Genomic DNA, 26,932 nt, shown 5'->3' on the forward strand with positions numbered 1-26,932 from the left:
CTGGAGTTTGGTGCCCCTTTGCTTTCAATACTGTGTTTTCCAGGAGATAAGTCCCCTCTAAAGGTGCCTGACTTCACATCTGAACCCTTCCCAGTCCTTTGTGTCTTGTTCCATAGAGGTCACCAGGTGGGATCATCTTTAGACAGTCACAAGCCGCTTAAAAAAAACCCATTTGCCTCATTTTAACCCAGAGATTTCTTACATAAAGATTTTTAAATGAGACTTTCAAACATTGATCAGTTTATGACAGAGGAAAGGAACCATGTAAGGGATTTGTGGAACATGGAAAGCATGAGCAGTTTGGAGCATCTGCAGCTTCTAAGCAATTTTCTTCTGCCATCTTTGACGATACGCTATTTGTTCAGAAATGTAAATGTTTCTATTTACTAAATGAACTCTGAAGTCTAAGCCTGTAAGGCTATGTTTCTGGATGAAGAACTAGGCAGTAAATATCACCCACTACCTTTGAGTGGGACTGTGTTTTTAATGTTGACACTTTTATGCCAATGACCTTGAAGGAATTTAGCTCAAGCACGTCTCTCCCTTTATCCAACATGACAAAAGCCTGACTGGTACCAAGGCTCCCTCCTTATCATGCAGTGATAAGCAGAAAAATCTGCACTCCTCAGGGGAGCCCTGATATCAGGTTTTGTATTTGCACTTATCTGTGTGTTTTCATTGTTCATGATTCCCTTTTTGCCCTAAGATGGTTTGGTTTTGTTACATCTCAGACACAAGCTGCAGTGCCCCCAGTGAACCTGCGTTCACAGAATGTAAGGCTGCTGAGGTCTCCGGGCCTCCCACCAGCTCCAGAAGCCTTCTCCTTTCCCCCATCCAGCTGCCACGTTGAGTCAGCATTCATGGAGGAAGAGAGAGTCGATACCCCAAAGGTATATCTTATAAATTACTTATCTTTCAATGTCGCTAAAGTTTTGGGGGCTGTACTGTTAAATTATTGCCTGAAAGTAGCATTTGATACTGGAATGATCTGCATCTTTTCATTAGTTAATTGAAAGACCAGCCCACTTTGACATTAAGGGTATGTCTGTTTTCTAGTACAGAACCCCTAAGTGGAGGGGTGAGGTGGGAGGTTTGGCAGATTCTCAGCTTTTAGAAAGTGTTGTCACTCCACTGACTTCATTGGATCAACTCTGATTCATACCAGCAGGGCTTACTGAAAGCTGCGTAGTCTTAAGTGGGATAATCCTCTCTGCCCTCTCCAACTTTTTAGATCTTCCCTCCCTGTTTGCCTCTGCAGTATTTAAAAGCAACTTATTCATCCTATCTTTGTATGGGTGATTTGGGGAAGACAGATAAGGCAGTCAGAGTGCACGATGAATTCCTTTATCAGATATTACCTACCTCCACCACCTATATGTAGGTGACAAACGTGACCACTTCTAGAAACAAGATACAGGAATTGATCATGCCCCTTTGACAGTTTTACCTGTCCTGTGTCCTTTAAGCTGGCTCCTATGGCTTTTAGTCTAACATTCAAAGGCCACTCAGCTGCCATGCTTTTTTTAAACAAACCAAACTCCATAGATTTTTTTTCCTCCTCCACCAATGTAAAAATTGCCCTGAAGACAGTTGCTCAGGCACGCGTTTTGCTTGTGCAGTTGACTTATACATAATGTATATTTCTCTCCAGCTTCACAAAGTGTAACAATGGGCAATTGGATACTGCTCAAACTTCCCAAAAACCCACTTTTGTGCTGAGTCCAACATTGGAAACTTTCAGCTGAAAGTGAGGTTTTTTTCCCAGAAGTGTAGACATTTGAGAAAAGGTTATAATGGAGCCTTAACCATAAATTTGTATTACCAGCTAAAGCTATTAGAATTTCACTCTTCTCCCTGCCTTATGAAATACAGGAAAATTGGCAGACAGGCATTTGTTTAAATAGAGTATTAATTTTTTACTGTAGTCGATATTTTGAACAGTAAATAGCCAATAGGGACATTCATTCTGACAAAGTATTAGCAAACTGCTGTGTCTCAACAGGATTACAGCTGATCCTCTCAGCAAGGCCATTTCTGTAACTAGAATTGTATGTAAAATCTGCTCTAGAGACCATGTTAAACTGCAGTCCCATTCAATGGGTTTTGTTTCCTGCAATCAGACTGGAGGATTGTGTAGGCTGCCTTGCCCTCCACAGTTAAGGCTTAACTGAACTCTGCTAATAGGGTTTGACAACTCCACAGCTAAACTCCCTCAAGGGAGCAACAGCAAGTTTGATGTATTTTGCCATCAAACTATGTGTCTGTAGCAATACTTTCTAGGGAGGCAGAGAGAGATGTGAACTAGCAGCATGGAGAAAACTCGTGTTTGACATCAGACCAGATTGTTCACAAATGAGTTTATTCACACACTACCATGGGCATTCTCATGTTTGTTACCACATTATAATTTTAATCTTGGTGTATTATGTTCGGGTGGAATCAAATCATCGTTTTAGTCCCTGCTTGCCACTCTGAAGGATTTCTTAGTTGTTGATGGTTAGAGGCTGACAGTTGTACTTTGGACCTTTTTCACATCACTGATTTGAATAGCTCTGGGTGGGAGCCCTTTCTTAGGGTAAAAACTGTTGATTCACTTTAAAGCAAGTGGCCGTCAGATCACAAGACTTAAAAGCAGCAGCCTTGGAAAATGAAACTCTTGTGTATCACCCTTCAGGTTTTTTTTAATAAATGCAGCTTGAACAGAATAGACCAGCACACAATACTTTATACTATGGAGTCAGATCACACTGACCTTGAGAATATTACAATGGCTAGATATTGCAGTCCACATGCCACTGGTGGTCTGCAAAGAAATGACTGGCCATGTGGTGTTGGCTGTCCTCATCCATTTCAGCTGCTAAATTGCACTACAAGATGAATATGTTAAATACTTGCTATGTAAGAAACTATTATTGCTACAGGGATATTAAGTTTTTTCAAGTGGGAGAAGCAGAATTTTTACCTTGAAAAGGGGGAAGTGCCAGAGACTACAAACAATCCACTACAGTGATGGGTGGTAGCATAAAAATTTATATAGAGATGGTCCATGGAATCACATATAGGAAGGGAGGTGTCTGAGATACTCCTAAAATGTGACCCACACTATGGAAAGAAAAAAAATTGTCAAAATATCAGGCAACAGATCCAAAGCTGTTTTTTGTAAATACCAACATATTCTACTACAAACACAATCTGGGCAGGTCTTCATCTCATAAGAATAGAGGAAGTATTTCCCTAGATCTACATCACACAGGCTGTTTGCAAACATGTTGGTTTTCAAAATACTAATGGACACTTTGTTGTAGATTAGCTGTTCTGCAACACATTTTCCCCAAAAACATTTTTAAAAAATCATCATACAGGAGACTCAAATAGCCTTTTTTCATGTTAGAATTCTAGCTGGAGAACCCTGAATCGGGGCTGCCAGTTCATTAGATTTTGTTTGTGCATTAATTTAATATTGATGAAGGTTTGACTAATACCATTAGTTGGCAAAACAGAGACTGAAACTGCAGTGTAAACTTCCCCATTATAGCTGTGCCCATGCATCTCAACTCTGTTACTCCACTCGTGCCCCTTTGCTAGTTCTGATCTGCAGCACCTCTGGTCTGCCAATGCACATTAAAAATGGAGGAACAGAATCCCATATATGAACAGGAGCCAAAACTACTTGGTGTAGTGAACACTGGGCCCTAACTCATTTCTCTAGTAGAATCTGAATCTAGAGCTCCAACTTTTTTTTTTTTTTTTTGGGGGGTGGGGGGAAGGAGGTTGCATTATCTTACTTTGATGGCTCTGTTTTTGTCCCATGTGGAAAAGCTTGAAGTGTTCAAGAAGGGCACAGAAAGCCATTTCCAGTATTCGAGTCTTGTTTTATAAGCACTCTTATAACAAGGGAAGTTTAGCTACTATTTTTTTTCTGACTATATCACTTCATACATTTCTGAATCTATCGAAAGTTACTTGGTAAATATTGAACTTCCCTATTCAACAGATCTGCTCCCTTTATTCTGAGTCATATCAGCTGACTTTACTAAAATAAATTTGCTCTGTTTTTGTTGCTGCTGCTGAAGCATAACTAACAGAAGGCAAACTGGTTTCTCTCCTGGGTTGTGCACTGGTAGCAGATTTGTTAAGTAAGCGTCCATTGCAGAATATTTACTTTTGATGATACATTAGCTAGGGGAAAACACAGCTTAACTCAGATCCCAGACTGGGTTTGCAGGCCATCATTTTCTTTGCAAACAGACTAAGTTTGTCAGTCACTGAGAGGAATGTGAAGCTCACTATGCCATTTTACAATGCTGCTTCTCATGGTATGGAAACCAGCTAAATTCAGGAAAAGCTCTCTGAAACTTATTCTCCTTCTGTATCTGACTTGTTACATCAAATCTCATCTATAGCTCTGTGTTAACAAATAAGTTGCCAGAGCCTTCCCAATGATTTGCACTCACCAGTTAGGTACTGGTGTATCCCTGGTTTTCTTCTTTCCTGATGACAGCATAACAAACATTAAATCCTTATTTATTAAACACATTGGGGGCGGGGAGAGACAACAAATAGGCACTGCTTGACAGCAAATAAGATGGAGTTTTCACTTGTTAGCTCAGTCAAGTTAGTATAATGTAATTGAAAAGCCCTCTTATTCTTCTTTAAGATGTTATCCACCTGAAACAGGGTGGAGAACAATCGATTTTTAATAAAATTTGGATTTGTTGAAATTTTTTTTAAACCTGATTAAAATTAAATCTGATTTTAATACAAAATATGCTAAGGCCTAAACTTATTATAATCTCTTTAAAGGTTTAAATAAAAAATGCTGAATCCATGAGCTTCTATCAAAAACTGTGAGCTAAAGGCTGTTTTTCTTTATAAGGAAAGAATAAGGGGGGGGGTGTCTTAATTTGAGATCAAGCTTTATAAATATGGCACAATAGCTCACGCTAAATAATTTAAGAGACCGTCTCATTTTCAGGAGACTTAGGCAAGTGGGCAAATTAAGTTTCAGTCACTTTCACTTAGGCATTTGAAAACTTGCCCAGGCTGACCTGAAATAATCAGTTTAATTCACTCACTACAGTTAATCTCTGTTTAACAAATTGTTTAGTTGTATATATGAAACATATTTTGATAAGAGAAGTTTAAGTATCCAGAACATTTGAGGTAGTTTTGTTTAATCACCATAAAATTTATATGCTGCTTGTGTGTTTAATTAAATTTCAGTTCCCATCCTAATGCAGCTTGACACAAATCATGAGCAAAAAGATAATTATCTAGTAAATAAGCAATAAATCATTCACCATTTTCAAACGTACCTAAATGTACAGTTGATAAGAATGAAAATAATAAGCTATATAATTGCTTAAATAAATGTAGTTATAATGTACTCTTAGATAGCAAAAAATGTACCAAATCTAGTGTAAAGGTTCTATTTAGTTGTAAATCAACATGTTTTAATGGTTATCAATCAGTGAGAATGTGCCTCTATTTAAAAATACCTGAAGTACAAATGGTTAAGTTTATTAAAATCGGTGATTTAAATTGAGACTTGTCTCTTGATGATTTAACTAGCTGATTTAAATCAATCCACCCTGGGCTGAAGACATTTAGTGGGCCATGTTGTAGCTAGAGAGGTAGCATAGGCTACAAGAAGCTAGCTAACATGCTTCAGGGTTGTTAGCCTGGATCTTACATAAGCATTGAGAGCTTTTCCGTTTTGATCAGCTAACTCAACTGAAAGCCACACACTTTGTCTGTCAAGAAAGGGATGTAGGGCCCAGCGTTTTGCCTTTAGTGCAGATTTGACTGCTGGAGGTTGTGTTAGCAATGCTTCTAGCAAGGCCTCAGGTGTCACTAATGCTTTTCTGTTTTCAGGCTCCCTTGTGAAGAGGAAGCTGATTTATCTGTCATGCATCCTCTACCACTGCAAAAACAGTGGCAGGAATCAGTTGCATTCCTGCATTTGACATTGCTATCTGACTCCTCAGAGGCCCCACTACTAGTGGTTAAACTCAGGGAGAAGACACACAAAGATTGGTCATTTGTTAACTTTTCTCTTGTGTTTAATAACTGGGAAGTTATGCTAGTTATAGAGCATGGCCAACGGAATTCAAGAGTGTTGTGGGAACATCTGGACTGTGCTAATGCTGCTTAGCTCAGGACCATGTGCAAAACTTTCATTCAAGTTTATAGCATTGCAAGGAAGACCTCAGTCAACAGGGATGACCTTCCCCATCTTATTGTAAAACTGACTATAGTTGGGGACATTGAAATTTTTCCTGTTGAACAGAAGCAATGCTTCTGCTGTGTGGTGTTGGCATCTCATTGACCACTGAACTGTTCTGTTACTGTCACAAAATTACATTGGTTCAGTATTAAATTACACCAGCAGGAAGTGCATACAAAAGCCCCTTCTTGTAATGCAGTCACCCATTAGACTCTTCAGTCAGGACTGGGGAGAGACACTAGCAATCCATGAAATCAGAGTGTCTTGTGACGATGGCCCTTGTAGTTAATGCTATGCACGGCCATGCCAGAAAATAGTCCCAGTTTCATTCCTTGGGTCAGTAGGAGCACCTCGTATCACCCAGTGACCCCTACATGACTAAGGAGCAGCACAGATGGACTTCAGAGGTTCTTGCCTTGTCCATGATCAGAAAGAAGGTGCTTACAACTTGGTGGCTTGCAGGAATGGTGTGAAGGAGAGTACAGGGATTCCAAAGATTGAGAAAAGCTGTTTTGGGCACCAAGCTGCTTGCTCAAGTAGGTTTTAAAACAGGTTGGAAACGTTATGCAGGAAACTCAAGAGTTTAAGAACAGGGGGAAGTTTAAGAATGAAATTTCATAAGATATTTGGAAGTGTCCAGAATAAAACTGAATCCAAACGTACTCTAGGTAAAGCCTGAATGCATTCTTCCCCTTCTAAGTTTATCCCTAGAAATATTTAGCATTGTGCAGCGTGGAGGTGAACAGACAACTCCAGCTGTCCATGGGTATCACCCCAAAACGTGACTCAGCTTCTACCCAAGCAGGACTGGATAAACTAGAGAATTTCAAATTTTACCCCGAAGTCTCCTTTCCCATGCATCCAGAAAGCATGGAAATGAACTAACTCTCTTAGAAACATACAAATCTTCTAGACAACCAGGCAGTCATTTCTCATCTGGAGGGCTTCGTGGATCCTCCATCTGGGCATAGGTGAATGCTTGCCATTTTCCTAGGTCTAGTGATCATCTGGCTTACGGGGTGCTCCCCACTAACCCTTATCCAGGTATAGACATTACATTCCCAGACTAGGTAGTGAGAAAGCAAAGTCCACAGAGATGTGTGGGCAATTGGACCAACCCCAAACAGCTCAGCAGTTAACTAATTATGAAGTTAATCTGATAAAATTAAACTCTGTAGAGAACTCTACACCATTTTGTAAAATTGCAATTGCTTAAATGTCTGGGGATTAGTGAAGAGCAGGGAGGTAATTATCTGGTTGGAGGAACTTGAAATGAAAATGCAGAAGAGGAAAATTCAGGAGCAAAGTACCTCACAGACTCCCATGGTTGGAAAGCTCCTTCTGAAGGGTTTGGAGAAGATTCACAGCACTGTATAAAATAAAAGGCAAAAGCATAATATTAAATATTCAGTGTTAGACAGGAATAGAGGATTGAACTCTTTCTCCTAAAACCACCTTAAACCAAGAATGAGGAAATGTTATTAAATCCATGAAATGTCAAACCCAAGGATGCCTCTTTATTCTTTCATCTTTTGTCCAGACATCCCTACTGAGCTAGACCATGGATGGGTTCCTGCACTACACTTGACAACTATTCCCTAGCCTCCACTGAAAGAGATTCCACTCTTCCCTAGGCAATTTTTTCCCGTTCTTAACAACTCTGACAGTTGGGAAGTTTTTCTTAATATCCAGCCCAAACCTCCCTTACTGCCATTTAAGCCCATTGCTTCTTGTCCTATCCTCAGCGGTTAAGGAGAACAGTTTTTGTCCCCCCTCATTGTAACCATCTTATGTATCTGAAAACTTATGTTCCTCCTCAGTTTTCTCTTCTTCCCCACTAAACAAACCCAATTTTTTTCAGTCTTTCCTCATAGCTCATGTTTTCTAGACCTTTAATCATTTTTGTTACTCTCCTCTGGGCTTTCTCCAAATCTTTCTTGAATGTTAATTCTACTTTATTATCTTAGAAAAATAAACATTTTATTTACTAGATATCTAATTTTTTATTCATTAGTTGTGCCAAGCAGTATTTGTATGGAAATTGGAATTAATTTAAAAGTGCACAGAAAAGAAATTTAGAATCATGAGTTAAAAATCTTACTTGTGCTGGATACATAAAAAATAACTATCAAAATTGCATTTAAAACATACTGATTGGTTAAAGGAAGTGTCTGTAGTTAATGAATTGAACTAAACATTTCAGATCACCATGTCCATCAAGATTTTGAGTTCTAATAGATCTCATCCTCACTCTCCATTTTTATTCGTAGATTGAGAGAACACACTTCCTTGCTTTTTCAACTCTCTCCGTTTTGAACGAGCTGGTAATTGAACTTGAACTACTTGAATAAACAAATGAAACAATATTTTCTATGTACCTGCAGAAGAAGCTACTTCTGTCAAAAGCCGATTTAGCACTTCAACAAACTCTGGTTCCAGGTGCTTAGCCAGTGACTTCCATCAGTTTAGTGGTTTGACTTTCTTTAAAACTCCAGCAGCAAATGTGAACTGTTGAATTTTTTAAATTTAAATTTTAATTATTGTAAATTTAGTCCTTAACATAGGTTGTCATGAAGTTACATTAATATTGAAATTAAGTGGGCTTATTTTGAAAAACAAATTTATTTTAGAAGTCCATGTAAAGTACAATGGAGGGGGATTTTGGTTTTTTTTTTTTAAATGATTTTTATCCACCCTGATCTTGGCAGAAGAAAAAAGTAGCAGCCCAGGCCAGTCTTACAAAAGGAAGCTGCTTATGGCTTCTAGGGTACTTTAGAGACAGAACTATTTTTAATACTGCATGAAGTACTGGCCATAGTACGGTATCAACACAGGCTCCATCTTTGTCCAATTCACTATTAAGGAATCAAAATGTAAAAGTATCTGAACAAACTGATGATGTTCATTTTCCCATGCAAGTCCCAGACACCCCCACATCAGCTGGACTGAGCAGACACGAGATAGGAGGAATGGAGCTTTAATGCAAATGACCAATTCTAAGCATGAACCAAGGAAGGGCATGTTGGCTGATCCTTTGTGAAATACACTTATTGTTTGGCCCTTTTATAGAGATGGTGCAGAAATTAAATAGGGCAAACTTGGTCTTACGAATGCTTGTTTACCAGACTCAATTAAACAATGGACAGACTGAAGAGAACAAAATTAACGTTTCATAAACGTAAATATTTTGTGGCTACGCCTGAAGCAGATTTTATGAGACACTGAGAAGAATAAGTGTTACGGAAACTAAGACTTACTGTTGGAATCTCTCAAGTTCACTAAAAAATAAGGTGACCAGTGATTCCACTCTTCTGGAACCGCACTTTGGAACTCTGAACTGGTCTCTGATTTAAATCAGAGGACTTCGCAGATGACACTGAATATCCAAGCTGCCTTGAATCAGTCTCCGTCTGTCCCCCACAATATAGGGCAGAGATTTTACTCTTCAAGGAGCCTCTATGCTAGTAATTGAATGCGGTCTGTCTTCCTTTCCCTGTGGCATTTAGGTAAACGGCTGCTTGCTCGATCCTCTGCCCCCTATGGTGATTAGGAAAGGATGCCAGTCACTGCCTACTAGCATGATGGAAACCTCTATTGATGAGGGGATAGAGACAGAAGGCGAATCAGAAGACGATCCCGCACAGGCATTTGCAGCCCTCCAAGCAACCCGCTGTGGGAAAAGACGTCACACTCTGGCGGAAGTGACCAACCAGCTTGTCATGATGCCAGGTACAGGTACATAAATTGTAGAGGTCTCTGCATAAGTTTAAGGCTCCAAGAGCCCCGCTTGTTACATGCTGGATGAACACTAGCTTGGTTTGTGTCTTAATAAATAAAAAGCTGCTTTTCTTGATCATTATTAATTTATTTGAGGCAGATATGAAGACAGGAGAGCAAATTCACAGCTGGCCTATGCAAGCACCACTGTATCCAATCTAATGGCAATGTAGAAAGGGTAGAGGGTGGCACGCAATTTAAAAGTTACAGTTTTGGCATAATTAACAATCCCAACATATTTAATTTCCAGGTGATGTTTGTTCCTAGAAAAACACTAGTTTCTCTGGCAGCCCCATGCCAATGTGGGGATGCAGCAATGCCAAGTTGGGGTATGATCTTGTCAGCTCCCCCAAGTTGAACAGAATCTAGACAGTACTTGAATGGGAAATTCCTCAAGAAAATGAGTGTGGTGAAGGAAACAAGATTGGTGACTTAATGGCATTCTACCAGAGTCAGTACTCAGAGGTCTTAGTGCAAGGCTAAAGCCCTCAGCTGTTGTCTTTTAGGAATTATAGAGCCAAGTTCATAACCACATCTAACCATTCAAGATTCCATCACACTTCTGCAAGTGTTGGTTCCCACTCACCCTGCTAGGTTCCAGTTTGGGTAATTCCATTCTGCCTCCCTGAATTCCTATTGCAGTTTCATTTGGATGTGGAATGCACATCTTCATGTCTCCAATAGTTGTGTAGTTTCACCCAGTGGTGAATGAAGTGAGTGTTTGAAAAAGCGCTTTGGGAGCGCAGTATCCCTGCTAGCAAGCCATTTAACTTATTTTATCCTTCAGCTTAGTATTAAAACCAGGGGTGTGACCCCATTGCAGTGCTGGAAGTATTAGTGTGTTTATAAAGCTTGCATTTTTTCTTACACTTCCTCCATGCCAGTCACTGGAGACCGTGCTAGCAGAAATGGCTCAAACCTGTGGTGCTTTGCTTTGCTAAAATACTGCACTTTTCATTTAATCTAGTACTTGTTATTTCTCACAGGGAAAGTCTACTCCTTGGATGAGAATCCATCTTTGGGCAGCATTGACTCAGAATATGATATGGGATCTTTTCAGAGGGATCTTAACTTCCTTGAGGACACTCCTACACTGAAAGAAATGATGCTGGCCAACCAGTCAGCACCCAGAGTGACACCCCCTTTCATAGGCCTGAGACCTGCCAATCCAGCCATGCAGGCACTGACCTCCCAGAAACGAGAGGCCCACAACCGCTCCCCCGTCAGTTTCCGAGAGGGGCGCAGGGCATCTGACACATCCCTCACACAAGGTAACTGTTTCACTGTTGTCATGAGAAGTTAGACACAAATTTAGTACCATGTGTGCTTTAACCCAAGCTTTAGTGGCGAAATATGGCTCAGCTGGGCCTTGCAGAGTTCAGCTGGCTGTGCTGACCGAATAGCAATAGTTTTGCTGATATTGTTCTATTTGACATTTGTCCAGGAATTGTAGCATTTAGACAGCACCTTCAGAATCTGGCACGAACCAAAGGAATCCTGGAGTTGAATAAAGTCCAGCTCCTATATGAACAGATGGGATCAGAAGAAGAGCCCAACCTAACATCGACTGCTCCCCACTTGCAGAATCTCGTGAACAGCCCCCCTCAGGTGTGTGTTAAGCACTGATAATGTGTTTGGTGCAGTACAAGCCACAGGCACAAACAAGCCCCTTCCTCAAAGAGACAGATAAAGAGGAGAGGAGATGCACTGGGAGACCTAGAAGAGACGTTAATTTAGAGCTTAAATTTGCTTCTGTCCCCCTCACTTGCATAATGGAGGGTAAAGTAGTTACTGAGCTCCTGTGAGTTGGTGTTTGCCAGACTTGTGGAACCAGTGAGATGGTATTCTGGGATCTTCAGATCTAACAGATTGTTAGTTTGTCTAAAGGACCTGTGGTTTAGATGCATATAGAACTACATTCTGTTCTGCCACAGTGGAGTTACTGTGCTGTAACAGAACTGACCTCCGCCTGTCATTTTAAAAGTGGTTGGTGGTATATCACTTGGTCAGCTTTGGCCTTCTTTTGCCAGACAAAAGTCCAGCTAGTTGCTTCCATTTTCCTTTATTTGCCTGTTTGTAATAAAACAGGAGGCAGCAAATGTAAATAAGTGCTTTCTATCTTTTCTCTTTGGGCCCACCTCCTCAGGGGAATAATCTGCATGGATGGTCAATAGAACCTCTTGTACCCCTTGCAAAATGTTCTAGAGACTAAATCTGAAGCACTGATAATCCCAGCGCTTTCTCACAATTTGCTGAGATTTAGATGCCATTCCTCATTCTCTGGAAACCAGAAAGTCACAATCCATTCAGAAGAATGTGTCATTAAGTCTGATATGTCCGAGCTCAGTTGTGGTACCAACCAATGAACTGTTCTCTCTCCAGCCACATAAGCAGCTATCGTGCCTTTTGGAGACACCCACTGTGTGTATCGTTTTTTAAAATTCGTATCAAAAGCCTTTTGTCTTTGGTTTTAAAACTGAAAAGAGGCAGACATATTCACAGGGTCAGGATCACTTTCTCCTGGTGCCACTGGGATCAGAGAGCAGATGAGTCAGAAAATACCTTGTATTTCTCCAGGTTAGTCAATTGTGTTCCTTTTCTATTATGTGGCATAGAGGAGAATTCTAAACAATCATATCTAAATTCTAAACAATCCTAAATGAGCAATGAGCCCTGCAGATCAAGTGGCACTAGAGTGTAAGCAGCTCCCTAAAGAGTTTAAGCAGAAAATGTAGCTTCTGTCTGGAGGAATTAAACTGTGCTCTTACCTTCTCTTCCCAGGAGGAAGCTTCTCAGCAGCAGGAGATTCTATCTGCCTTCCCTAATGGTGTGCACCCACAGTTGTTATCGAGACGGCAGAGCTTAGAAACACAGTACTTGCAACACAGACTGCAGGTATGGTGCCTTCCTCCACAATGTCAAGCCAGCCATTGATAGTATGCACCAATGTAGCCAGTTATTTTCAATGAGAAAAATGGTGGATAACTAGTAAAACAACAAATTCAAGTTACACCTTGTGTAATAGAGTCTCCTTTGGTTGCTGCAGCTACTGCTTCTGGTTTTCTACTTATGTGCTAATTAGAGGCAAATGAGGGTAACAGGAGTTCAGTGACAGTTCTTGGTAAATCCTCACAGTTGCATTCCTTTCAAGGATATGTCCCAAGATCTGGTTTGGGGAGTGATCTGAGGAGCCTCTCTCCTTTTCCATCTCAGAGTAACATTTCTTTTTATTTTTACTGGTTTTCTTTTAAGAACACAAACTCTGCAGATTCTTCCAGCTTGTATACTAAAAATTCCCACAGAAGTCTAACCTCCGAGAATGTTTGAAATCAATTACAGTCACCAGTTAGTACATAATCATATCTATAATGGAGAAACAGACCAACATTTTCAAGTGTGCTTGAGCTCTGAGTGGTTCAGATTATTTTGGGTATCCAACTTGAGTGAGATTGGGCTTGGTTTTTCAGAATGCAGAGTACCTCCAACTACCACTAGCTTCAGTTATACTTGAGGGTGATTACTTAGTCTGAAAGCTGTTTGGGGCAAATACTATATTTTAGTTACATGTGCCTAGCACAATAGGATCCTGATCCCTGACTGGGGCCTCTAGGCACTACCAGTAACTGGTGGTGCTGGTGCTAGATAAATTAAAGTTGGACATCCAAAACTTGCACCTCCACTTTTGAAAATGCTGCCCCCAATCTCTTAAAAACCCTCACCTTGTGTTAGGATAAACAAGCACTTCCCCAGCTGAGCCTTTCTGGGACAGTTCAGTCTCTCCTGGACTCTCATCCATTTAAAACAGTGCATTTCATTTCACATTTTAAATCCATCATCTTTTGGTACTGTTGCAGAAACCCAGCCTGCTGTCAAAAGCCCAGAATACTTGTCAGCTGTACTGCAAAGAACTGCCTCGAAGCCTGGAACAGCAGTTACAAGAGCACAGGTGAGAAGCACCTGGCATTGGCCACTGTCAGAAGACAGGATACTGAGCTAGATGGACCTTTGGTCTGACCCAGTATGGCCTCTCTTATGGTTCATAGTCTGTGTAGATGAGTAATTTGCATGTAACTTCCTCCCAGGAGGAATAGGGGAAGAGAGACATTCTTGGGACAGGCAAACTGTCATCTAAAAATCTCTACATACACAGTACTAAGGCCCTTCAGGTTTTTCTAATTTCACCCAAATTTTGGCTTTTCAGGATCTGGGAATTTTTTGCTTATGAAGCCAGGCTGATAGGCTGGCAAGATCAGCCAGGGCTCTGTCCAGGGAGGTGGGGGCAGAAATGATACTCACAGGGTGCAGTCTTCTGCTTCCCTCCTGAGTCCAGCCCTATGGTGTAGCCCTGTTTACTTCCTCTGTGCAGTGGAGGAGAGCAAGACTGACAGGGAGCTGGGTCTCAACAGCCACCACTGCCTGACTACTTTAGTGATGATAAAGTACCATAAAAGTTTGATTCAGCAGATAGTGGTGTGTCCTTAGCTTTCTTTAGTGTGCAGAGGTTCTGGAAGTTGGGGACAGTGTTCCTATACTTCTGTACTCTGGTTTCCAATGAAAGTTTCTGTATCATGTATTGCAATATTTATGGTAACTCAGAACATGAATGATGTGGTGCCTCAGAATCCCTGCAGTCATTTGGGTATTTCCTGCTTTTTGTCCGTGACCAGATAATTTTACCACAAAGAACATGAGGAATTCCTGTAAGCCAGACTTTTACAGACATCAGAAGGGACAATCGATTCAAAATGAGTCTTCTCTAAAACTGTCTTGCTTGTTGTTATGTCTACAGCAACAACGGAGTTTTGATTGGAAGAGATCTTTGTCTCTTCCATCCTCCCTTTTTTCTCTTTTTGTAACGGGTTTCACTGTTTTCTCTGTGTAGTTAAATTGCTAGGCTGAACAGCAGTTAGAGAAAACTGATACAAAAGCAAGAAGAGCGAGGGTATACAAAGGCCTGTATAACAGTCAGCTAAAAACTGGCTCTGGTTTCTGTGTGAAAGAGCCACAGAGTTGAAGGTCAGAAGGGGTCTGACCTTACAGCCAGAATTAGACAAAAGTAGAACAGCAGTCAGGAGACTCAACTCTTGAGTGCCAGAGGCAGAGAACAGGCAGGACAAAGGTGCACCAATGTCCAAGGCCCCTGCAATGGCAGGGAATTGATGTAGGGAGACATATCCACATAATCCATGTGTCTGTAATCCACAAACACTGGTAGAGGGACTTGAAATCTTCACTTGCTTTCTCGTTGTCCCTTTATATCTGGAGTGAGCATCAAGAGTGGCTGTAGAATTGAGAGGTAACACTGACTCTTGCTTGAGGGCTAAGGCTGACAACCATCCAGAATGTTCTCTTGCTGACCAAAGCAACTTCATGTGCTTTTTCACATCTTAAAGAAAAGATGGTTGTGTGTAAGAAAATGTGAACTATCTAAACTAGGTGAGCTGGGAACAGTCTTGTACCGCCTCTTCTATCTACAGTTTTGGTTGAAGTTGGGATGTTGATTAGTTAATAAGAATTTTTTTTATGATCCAGCACCCTTAGCATTTTTGTGGGGGTGAAGTGTGGCTTTTTCAATAAATTATTCCTGCTACATTATAGTGCATAAGGTTCATTTATTTGCCAAGCATAGTCTAGTTTTAATTGGTTAGAATAATACTTCATAGTCTACTAGAATATGTCCTGTAACGTTAGCCATGAGAGACTTTACTGCATTGTCTCTGCTTTTGCACCTTTGGTAAGAAGCAGGGAGAGACATGTTGAGTGTGCAGATTAGCCAAGTGACAATTAACAAGGTTCAGTTGTAAATGAAACCCAACTAGCAGTTAGAGATTGGCTTTCTCAAAGGAACCCAATGTACGTTTCACCACTCTCTTCTGCCATTGTTGTTAGTGATTAGCAGACAAATCTCACTAAGTATTAATATTTCAAAGACTGAAAATAATTCCTATTGATGTCCTTGATTCAGGCTGCATCAGAAGAGACTCTTCCTCCAGAAGCAGTCCCAGCTGCAGGCTTATTTTAACCAGATGCATATAGCCGAAAACTCATACCCAAGGTCAAGTCAACTGCCACTTCCAGGCCAGGAGGAGCAGCAGCAGCCGCTGACACAGTTCAGCCTGGCACAGCCCTTGAGCCCTGTAATGGAGCCTTCCTCAGAACAAATGCAATATGACCCTTTCCTTAGCCAGTATCAGAAACTACAGCTGGAGTCTTTGCCACCATCACAGATCCACAGCTCACCTGGGCTGCCATTGCAGATTCATGTGCAACAGCAGCCACCACCGCTGCCACCCTTACAATATTCTTATCAGACTTGTGAATTGCCAGTGGTCACTTCTTCTGAGCCAGACTACCCAAACCAGTGCCAGTATTCCATGAACCCAGCCCAGCAAAGCAATGTAGCATCACCAGACAACCAGAGGAGCTCAGCACCTCATGAGTCTCAGTCCAACTATGAGGCATTAGCCCTTTCAGAGTTGCCAGGACTTTTTGATTGTGAAATGATGGAGACTGTTGACCCACAACATAGTGGCTATGTCTTGGTGAATTAGCCACCCTGCAGTGTTCACTTAAGAATGGAAGACAGGTGAAGTGAAGGAAAAGCATCTGAATTTTCATTTTTGTTCCAACCCTAACATTCATGGCTTATTTTCCAACCCTTGACCTACTGAGGGATGTAAAAGCCACCTGACTGGTACTAGCCAGGGATGGCTAAAAGCTACATAGCCATTGGTTCATCCTGTCAGTGCTATGCCACAAACCCCATGGCAGGGGCTGGAGATGGATACTGCAATTTGGTCAAACAAAGAACCAGTTTGCAGAGAAGGAGATTACAGATGTAGTTTTAAAGAAAGAAAAGGGTCCCTTCCAAAAACTGGATACTCTGCTAGCATCCATCCAGTACCAGATGAAACCTGCTAAAGATCTGCAAAAGAAAGGAGATTAAATGAGTGATACATTGTACTTCTTGGCAATAAAAGCAATATATTTTTCATCCTGACTCAGACTTGGGTAACCTGAAGGCAAATCAAGAACTCATGAAACTTTAGTGCATGGTGGATTTAAAGGAAAGTTGCACTTTGGCATTGAAATGTTGATTCTAAGCTACTGATGTTGCATTAGTCCACAGTAAGTCTCAGAGGACATCAGGTGTTTCTCCAAAAGACTCCACACATCCTCCTGCTAGCAACAGCATTTCCCCAAACTTGCCAAAAAACTTCTAACTGCCCATCCTGGGAAGTTTCTGGAACTTTGACAAAATGATACACTGACCTAGTCAAAAGAGAGCTAGGTCTGATATGGGGCACTGCAGTGTTTTTAGAGGCCTCTGAATGGGGTACAGAATACTCCAAAGGTAAAGGATCAGTTAACAGAGATGTGAAAGTACCAAGAGGTGGTCTGCAACTGCAGCAAATGACATTGTCGAAAAGGTCAGCCAGGGTAGCATTAGAAATCAGCCCTTTTTGTGGACAGTCTCTTGTGGAGGCCTCTGCCTTGGAGCAGCTGTGGTCACTGGAGAGGATACATCTGTCCTCTGTTGCTTTTTAAAAATAACTATTTTGAATTTACAGTATGCGTTGCTGGTGGTTTATTAAGCTTTGTATATTTGGACAATTTGGGTTTTAGAACTTAAGGACAAAACAAAATGAGCTTAAAAACCCCATGTGAAGTGATAGTGCTGTGCCTTTTTGGGTTCTTTATCAGATTATATGCTTTTTTTCCTGAAGAAAGTAGACAGTACCCCATTTATATCCATGCTAAAGCCAAAGTCACTTCAGAGCATGTGTTCCACCATGTGGAATACAATGCAACTTCCTTAGTGTCTTGATTGCTCATCTCTGTGTGAAATGTTCAAAGTATTACAGCAATATTTAGTGTCAAGAACTGTTGCTATATTAACCGTTTCAACAGATACTCACTTTGAGCAAGCACTTGAGTCCCCAAACCCTTGCAGTTCACAAAATGTCAGGCAGCAGCTGGGCTTTGGATCCATAGAAAGGACAGGGGTAATCACTGTAATGTGGGTTGTCTCAAGTGTTTGAAATACTGAGAGACATTATTAAAGGAGAACCTAGTGCCCCATAGTTGGAGAGTTTAGTCCTTTGTGAGCAGATGAACACACTAAGCACAATGCAGGTTCTTTAAAGCACAAAGAACAGCAGAAAAGCAGGTACTGCTTATGAAAAACAGCCTTTGATGTCTGGGAGGTTTTCCCTTTTCATTAAGTTCAAAGTGAGGAAAGAGGCAATATACACTAATAGCTCCATCTGTATCTATCACTACACAGTCACTAACCTTGCTCCTGACACTTTGCTCTCAAACCAAAGTTTTGTTGCAAGTTCCCAACCCCACCAATCTGGGCTGTTACTTTATACTGACCCACAGGCAAATTCTACAGTCACTATATAAAGCACTAAGGCATTGGACTGAATTGGTGGTAGCAGAAGAGAGAATTCCTGATACACTGAGAAAAGCCCAGTCAGTTTATAATCAGATTTTCTGACCAACTAATGTCATGTCATAAACAGAAGAGTTATCAAAGATCAGACTGCAGAACCATTTTTTTCCTTCAGAGAAATAAGCAGTCAGCACACAGAGCAATAATACAGTATTTACGTGGCAAAGGTAAAAAAAAATCTAGTGACTATATATTAGTCAGCTTTAAACAGGAAAAAGTTCAGCACTGCTGCCAGCAATTGCCTTATTTCCTAGCATGCTAAAATCTGACTGACCTGTGGTGTTTATACAGCACATTCTGTAATATTGGTCACTAATCCACTTGTTGTGCAGTCAGATTTGTTCAATCAAGGCTTTGTATTGACTATACGTTGATTCCAAAGCCATTGCTGGGGGGCAATTTGAAATCCCATGTAAGCTGAAGCATGGAATCTCATCTTAAAGGTTGTGCCCACTTACCCCTTTCTTTATGCTAGATGGCAAAGAGGTCCACTAATGCTTTGCTGTTGTAACATGGACTCCTGATCTGGGGGAGGTTGAGAACCACCGACCTAAAGACTGTTTTAAGGTGACTTAATGCCATCTGCATAGAAACCTTTATAAATGGCATTCCATCCTCATCCATGGACACGCCTGTGTGAAGGGGTAAAAATCTTCACACAGCCCCTAGGTTTTAAGTGACTTGTAGAGAGCAAGCAACTGGCAACAACAAACACTGCAGGGGAACAAAGGGCCAGCCCAGTGGAGTCTAAGCATCTCACCAGGGCAGGTGACCACATGCAGCGAGAGTGGGCAGCAAGGGGCCACGTAAAATATTAAGCAAACATTTGTGCACATACGAGGCCAGGCTGAATACCCAGAGAGCTGCGTGAAAGAGAAGCAAACTATGGATATAGAAATGTCTCCATAGCATGAACAATCAATTCAGAAGCCCAGTTCTGCACAGGGAGTTGTTACAAAACATGGCCTGCCCCTTTTCTTAACTATTTCCACAACAAACCCTACCACCCCATACATAGTAAGCTGACATGGAGCAGGATTCAGGGGCACAGAGCAGAATTACTGTTGTGGTTTGATCTCTCCATCATTTTAGTTATTTCTTTACCAGAGGGTCCCAACTAGTTTAAACTGCTGAGTTTTGGAATGCAGGTATCTAGGGAGCTAAAGAGTTTTGAATGTTATGAACACAAAGTAGCTTAGATCTCCCTCAACTAACAGCCAGTTTAACATTTCATGTCATTTTCTATAGACAAACATTTCTAATGCCACACTAGACTATTTTGTGGGCACCACTCGTTGTATTCATGCTACTCTGAAGTGGCTGCTTTTGTTCAAGTCTGTTGTGCCTAACAGAGGATTGTGTATACTACTGTATAGTGAAGTATTACCTTTAGTATCTTGTATTACAGGTTCCTTTGAAGAGACTTTGGTGAGATGTATATGGGGTAAAAATTTCATATGGAGAAAAGTGCAATATGTGTGTGTGGTACGTTCTTTAATGTATTTTTTTAAAGAGTTAGAGGGTTTAGTCTTTGCTTTGAGATAAATGCACTAGTTTTGTGAGCTCCAGTTGGGCAAGTGCATCTGTAGTAATTACATGCAACTGGTATAATGGACTCTGTAAAGCAATTACAGTGTATTAATACAAAATAAAGAGTATGTACATTTCATTTTTAAATCTTTAGTAAGCTAAAATGGAATCGAAAATTGTTCTACACTATAAGCTTAGCAAGCACTGTGGTAGCATTACCCTTAAGTTATTCTAATGGCAGGCTGCAGCTGAGACACCAAGATACAAATGAAAAATAAGCTTGTTTCTATTACCAGTGTTGGGTTCTCTGGACTGTCTTTTTCAAGATGGTACAAAACAAAACTCCCTTTATTTCATATAATTGATCTCAGAAGACAAATGTGAAGGAAAAAAATGTATTAATAGCCTCACACAATAGCTCCATTTCTGTATTACATGCAACCATTTAGCATGGCCCTGATCTCAATATCACCCATTCACAGCACAGGCAATGTTTGCTTAATGCATCTGGAACACCAACAGACTACATAGATAACTGAGTAAGGAAAGTAGTTCTTCAAAACCCGTTTCTTAGAACAGAGACTAAAAGCATAGGTAAATCCTAAGCTATTCAGGGAACATCAACCAACCAATCCAAATGACTTGAAAGCAGCAGTTTAGTGTAGGTTACATAATGCTAGTTCCTATACTTCCCTGATTAAAAAAATCTTTCTTAGTGTTGAGCACAAGAAGAGATCAGGTGTGGCCATAGAGGTTTGCTGTTAACATTGATAGAATCCAACTGTCACAGGTCACCTGCTGAACCACTCCCCTCTCAAACCCATTGTAGAAGGAGTCATTTGATTTTGATCAGGAGAAGGATTCAGTGTTAAAGCAGCTTGAGGTGGAAAAACAATTTCACATCAAAATTAGAAGTTATTTCTGTTTTGCAGAACACTAGAACAATTCTTGTTTTGCAGAACTGTGAATTTTCAGAATTTCATAATTGTTTTCCCCTTTTTCCACGGAACGCCATTAAAGGAGTCGTGTCCAGGGCCATATTTTCATTTCTTCACTAAAACCTCAACTTTAGAAAAATCTACAGGTTGGAAGTGGCAAAAGGAAAAATGAAACCCTTTAGCTTTGCCAAGCTTCCAAAGTTGAGAACATTTAGAAAAGTCAGAGCAGAATGCATTCATTCTTCTGCATTTGGTGGCACAAGAAGAGGGGAGAGTAGAAGAACTAAAGCTCAAAGTTGTTAACTTTGATTGCAAAAAATTATCAAATGACATTTTCCTGTGAGGAAAAAAACATAGAAACCCCCCACCCCTCTTTTTTTTGCAGGAAAGCTTTCTGGTTGGAAAATTCTGCCTAGCTCCACTCAACAGTTATTATAGGTAGAGGAAGTAGTGGTTAGGGTGATGTTTCCCTGGAAAGCTTTATCTGTTACCTATATAGGTTTAGAAACAGATAGTTAAAGCCATGCAGTCTTGTAGCAAGGAAGAGATGATATTGGTATGGAAGGTGGTTATAAATGTATGAAAATGAGCTACATTTTAAGAGTAAATTATACAAATAACACCCTTATCAGGATAACACCCACTCAAAGAGGCTGCAGATTTAACTGTTCTAAGCCAATATAGTTAAACCAGTACAAAAGCATGCATTGACCTGTCAAATCAGGTTAGCTCAGTTGTAACCTGCACTTATTTGTGAGTCTGCATTTCTCAACCCAATTTGGAAGACTGCATGCAAAGGACAATTTCTCTCCTTGTAGTAGAGAGTTTCAGGTGCCCTGACTATACCTGCACCCTGCAGGAGTATTACTCCTACACCTTTCACTAGCACCATGGTCACTTACAGTCATTAAAAGAAAAACAGCCAAAAGCCACAAGTTAATAGCTAATGGCAAAAGGAGCCAGTCAGAAACAATTCCTGGGCTCTGTTTGCAGAACCAGAAGCAGCATCCAGCTGTTCTGTCTAAAGTTGAGTATTAAATTGAAATCCATACTCATTGTTTTTTTTCTCACAAAATAAGTTTGATTTACCTGAAGTTGGAGACTGTGGCTGGGATAGCCATTCTTTTTCTTTCTAAAAGTGAAGAGAAGACACTAAGAAATAAATATGGAGTTTTGTTTGGATCCTGCTCATTACTTTCTCAGAACCTTTAGCTCTAATCTTGTGTGACAGAGAGAGCTATGGCTTAGTATAATTCATCTAGAAAGTTTTTCTTAAAACTTTACCTTGCCTTATAGTTGGATTAATCTCGAGAAGCTACCCTCCCCCGCCCCCATCAATTCACTAGGGCTGAGAGAGGTCAGATGTTGCTGCTTTTATAGGCTACACCTGGACAGCACATGGGTTTGCCCTGATAGGGGCGGGGACTATAAAAATGAATCATGGCAGCCTAGTGAAAACTTAGGAGAAGCTGTATGATAAGAGGAAATTTAGATACTCAAACAGGGAAAGCTCTATAAAAAACAAAAGACTCAGAGGAATGGCTCTTCATAGAGAGAAAGTCTAAGGGAAAATATACAAACAACATCATAGGTAGAGCCCGGCAAATCTGCAGATACCCATGGACCATGTTTGGCCATCAGCTGTGGATACAAGTTTTGTATCTACTGGGCTTTAATCATAGATTCTCAACTAGGGAGCTGTGACTAACCTGCCTTCCTATAGTCCTAGATAGAACAAAAGTCTGCCTTGGATTCCAGCTGGCTAGAAGGAGGGTCATATAAGGGAAAACATTGAGACCTACTAGGCTAAGATATATTTTATCTGCTGCTAATTCTCCTACAACCGCAGAGAGATTCTATTATAAACCTTAGGTAGAATTAGCATCATATTTTGTAAGAACCCTGTTGGGGCTATTAATGTCCTAGGTACATTGAAGAAGAATTATTAGGGGAGCACAAACTAACCTTGAGAAGTCTTTCCGCCTTGCCACACTCAGAACTGACTGCTCCTCTAAGGGCTGAACAGGTCTACCTGTGTTGTGGCATTAGCTGCAATGGTTGGTGCACAGGTGTAACAGGGCCCTGATTCTCTTGCTTGTGGTGTGATCACAAGGAACAGAGCTCCACAGCTAAGTATGGGTGCACACTGGACTGTGAAGTTTATAATTGCTATATCTAGCTGCTAGATACCCTTGTTGTAGTCCTACTGATAGAAGTTACAAGGCAGTGGTTAGAACAGTGAAGGGCGTGATGGCTGGTTTTTGGTAAATCTTTATCCCACACAAGGTAGCCTTTGTGTGGGATAAATCAAGGTAGCCCTTGATACACTGGCAGTATAGATCTGACAGCTGCATCCCCAAAACCAGCTCTTGCTTCAGCCTCTTTCAAACCCAACACCTCACCCAATGTGAAAGCACCAAAATCTGGTTAAATGCTGTTTGCCACTGTTGCCTGGGTTGCCCTCTGCCTGAAATGTGAGTGGAAGTGTTAGCCAAAGAGTTCAGAGCAAATCAGGCTACAGGAAAATGAAGGTCTGGTTATGGACAGCTTAGTTCCCTAGACGAGACATAATTTGCAACAGAAATTCTCAGATTTACTTTTCAGTCCCTCTTTAATATATTCCTATTTGTAAATACTCATCCTAAAAAAACATGTGGTGATGCCCTCACTTCCTCATTCACTGGTGTGTGGCAGGGGGTGGCTACATTCTGAAGCCTTTTCCCCCCAACCTCTTGCATTCACAGCTGTAAACAGTACGCACAGCATGAGGTGGTGTACGAAGGGTTAATGGGGCTGAGATGGAGGCAGCTAGAATGACTAAGTCATGTGAGACTGCCCCCAAACCATCATGTGTGCCAATACACCACACAGGAACAGCTCCTCTCTCCATCTCTAGAGCAGGTGCCGTAGTTATTATGATGCAAATCAGAGGCCTGAGTAACACTCACACCACTTCAACAATGGTCTAATGTAGCCTTTCCAGACAACTTTTCCATCAGTCTCAGAACATTCCAGGGCTAGACACAAGGGCTGTGGATCCCATTAAATAGCAGGCCAAGCTTTCCCCTTTCAATGGTATAAACTGCAGCTTTAGGTCAAGGTGTAGACTTTAAATCTGTCACTGCTGTAGAGCAGAGCGGTTCCCATTCTGGGCCTCGGGCCTATGGCACTTGCTTTTTCATTAGGCCCCTAGCCCATGGCTAATTGAGCAGCATGCTGCTGAGGCTGGGGCAGGTGCACAAACCATGCAGCTTAACACATGACTATCACCACCCTATATGCACAGGCTGCAGAGGGGAGGTGTCAATTTTGCTGATTGGGTTTTTATATAATCTAATTTGACCAACTAATTGGTCTCACCCTAAATCAAAGTGACTGACTCTGAGCCTCCAGTCAGTCCCTGTCATTCACCAACTCAAAATTGCCAATTTTCTCTGTGACTAGACAGTTCCCAAGGCAGCTGAATCCTCAACTATTCAAGATAAACTTGGGAAATGATTCCCCCTAGAGCCCTTATCTGGAATACAGTGAAGTAAGTGGGGGGAGAGAGCAGAGGGTGGCTGTGCTTATGGCTGGGGGAGTAGCAGGGAAGCCATGGGGAAGACAGAACAGTGAGAAAGTCACAAGGCAAAGAGCCCTCAGGGACTAACTAGTGACTTCGACAGCCCCAAAGGGCAAACTCCGCAAAGCGGGAAATAAAAACCTGCTCAGCAATAGCTTTGCAAAAACTTTCTGGCAAAAGCTTGTCCCTCTGTGTGCCCAGGGGAAGCCGAGTGCTCAGCAGAGCAGCATCACATGGTATAGCACAGGCTTGGGCTGCAGAGGAAAGCTAAAATTGTGATGCTGCAGTTGCTGTTATTCAATAGTAACTTCAGTCTTTGCTGAGAACATTAGCCCAAACCAATGGAGCATGCCTCCCTCCTGTCATGTTACGGTCAAAAAATACACCAGCGGCTGTAACACCACCTTCAAGCCAAAACTCCAAATGAACAAGGTGGCACAAGTGTGTTCCGAAAACTTTACTCTGTGTCGTCTTTGCCCCTCAGCTGTATTAGTGGTGCTGCTGGATGAAATTAGTAATGCATAGTTCTGCTGAGTGCCTCCATGTGCTTTATGTAGGGCCATGTTTAACCAAACAAAGGCAAGGCCATTTGTAAAACAGCAGACAAGCTGGTGAACTCCCAAATCTCAGGGCACTGGGAGAGGGGAAGATGTTCACCTGTACCTTTTCGGGTACAGTCAGGGCTCAAGCTGGTGGGGAGACAGAGCAGTGATACTTGCCCAAGTTCTGCTCTTTGAGGTAAGAGGGGCAGAATATAATCATGCACGCCCTGCCAGGCGTGGCTCCCACTCATAGGTGTTCAGATATGTTCTTGGGCAGGGCAGGATTAAGGCACAGGCTTGCGCCCGGGGCTCTTCTCTGTCATGCAATGACATCAGAATCCAAACTCTCCTTAAATACACCCGTGTGTTTCTAGCCCGCCTGATTTTGCAGAAAAGTGTGAACCGAGTGTAACCAAAGCAGCGATGTCTGCAAAGGGAGAAGCAGCAATAGCTGGAGCCTGGTAGACTGCATCTTGGCACCCACCCACAGGAGCATGCTGCAGCTGGTTGAAGGAGGGGTGTCCGTTAGACTCTGTGGGTTGGCTCTGCTCCTCCCCTCCGGCCTGCTATTTCCAAAGGTCAGAGTGCGAAGAGAGAAACATGGCGATACTGCCCATGCCCCACACACTCACTGAATTGACACAAGGGGGTCGCTCACAGTCCATTGTGCAGGTCTGCACGACATGGGCCTCATGCTGCCTTTCTCGGGTCACATCTTCAAGGCTTTTTTCTAACCAAAATAGCTGGGGCTGGACACCCCCTACCCTTTTATTTATTTATTTTTAAATGAAAGTTGAGATTCCGGAGCTTGTGACAATCGCCTCAAAGAACGTGGTAGGTTGTCTAGCAGGCCCAACTGGAGCCTTGTCTGCAATAAAGAGACAGTGAAATTGCACCGTATAGGATACAGACAGTTTCCTTTAGTTCTGGGAGGAGCTTGCTCTGTGGAAAACTATTCAGGAAAGCCAGCAATTCCTGTAGCAGATCTTATCTTCATTTTGAAATGTGGGTGTCTCCTAATTTTTGAGTTTTCTGTGGGTCTTGAGCAAGACGAGTCAATACAATACCCTAATGTGACAAATGTGTCTCCTGTATTGCTGTCACTTAGAGTTAGAAAGCTATTTAAATATGGTGGTTGAATAAGAAATCTTTGTACCAAAATGTAATTTAATGGGGGAATTTTGTGTAAAGAAAATGTCATAATATGGTTTTATGTAACAGTCCCTGTTGAACTGATTTAACAGCAAATAAAGACTACAGTGTTTTGATAAGAATCCATGTGGTGTTGGTTTGTGAAGGAGCAAAATGAGGCACATTGTGAAAGACTAATGGGAGGTTTGTTCCCAAAATAATCAAAAATGGACATTTACTTATCTGAGAATTAAATGCTGAGTTCTGAAAAGGTTAGGCCCAGTTAGGTAGCTAGTAAATGCTTCGCTGATTGTATCTAGAGGCTGCCATGGAGAAGGAAAACTAAGAATGTGCTACCATTGACGTCAATAGGGTAAATAATACCGTTCATTGAAACCACCTGAGTCTGTATTAGCCTTTTAACAGCGCCCAGCTGAACACATCTTGCAGCAAAGCATTCTGGGATACCCAGGTGTCGGCTTATACAGAAAATATGCTTTGGAAGTAGCAAAGCTCCAGTGAAATGGTGTGGCTTTCTCTACAACTGAGGGTGGGGAGAAGGGTAGGTCAGCATGGGAAAAACAGCAGTCCTACACCACTAACCATGCACCCCAGTATGCAGCTGCCAAAAGAGCAAAATGACAGAGCAGTATCTGAACCCTGCAGCAGAGACCTGTGGCACAGAACCATGATTCAGCCTGGTCAGGGCTAATTGAGCAGCTGCTTTCTTGTTCCAGGACAGCCTGTTCTCATCCCAGTGACTGGCTG

At 41.6% G+C, this 26,932-nt stretch overlaps 1 protein-coding gene across 15 annotated transcripts in view; it reads left to right on the forward strand.

The window, feature by feature from the left end:
- The window catches only part of SIK2 (salt inducible kinase 2), a 112,179-nt gene extending 85,872 nt beyond the window's left edge, over window positions 1-26,307 (forward strand). For 12 of the 15 annotated variants that reach the window (XM_030538237.1, XM_030538238.1, XM_030538242.1 and 9 more), the window contains 7 exons: window positions 732-890; window positions 9,733-9,961; window positions 10,990-11,274; window positions 11,448-11,611; window positions 12,785-12,898; window positions 13,858-13,949; window positions 15,969-26,307. In XM_030538237.1, coding sequence (XP_030394097.1) covers window positions 732-890; window positions 9,733-9,961; window positions 10,990-11,274; window positions 11,448-11,611; window positions 12,785-12,898; window positions 13,858-13,949; window positions 15,969-16,554 — 1,629 coding nt within the window. In that variant the 3' untranslated portion in view covers window positions 16,555-26,307. The remainder of the gene's footprint in view (window positions 1-731; window positions 891-9,732; window positions 9,962-10,989; window positions 11,275-11,447; window positions 11,612-12,784; window positions 12,899-13,857; window positions 13,950-15,968) is intronic. The other 3 variants (XM_030538249.1, XM_030538235.1, XM_030538243.1) reach the window with 3 other exon arrangements.
- Window positions 26,308-26,932: the final 625 nt, after the last annotated feature.

The sequence above is a fragment of the Gopherus evgoodei genome, chromosome 19, assembly GCF_007399415.2.
Source record: "Gopherus evgoodei ecotype Sinaloan lineage chromosome 19, rGopEvg1_v1.p, whole genome shotgun sequence".
In the NCBI taxonomy this organism is placed as follows: Eukaryota; Metazoa; Chordata; order Testudines; family Testudinidae; genus Gopherus; species Gopherus evgoodei.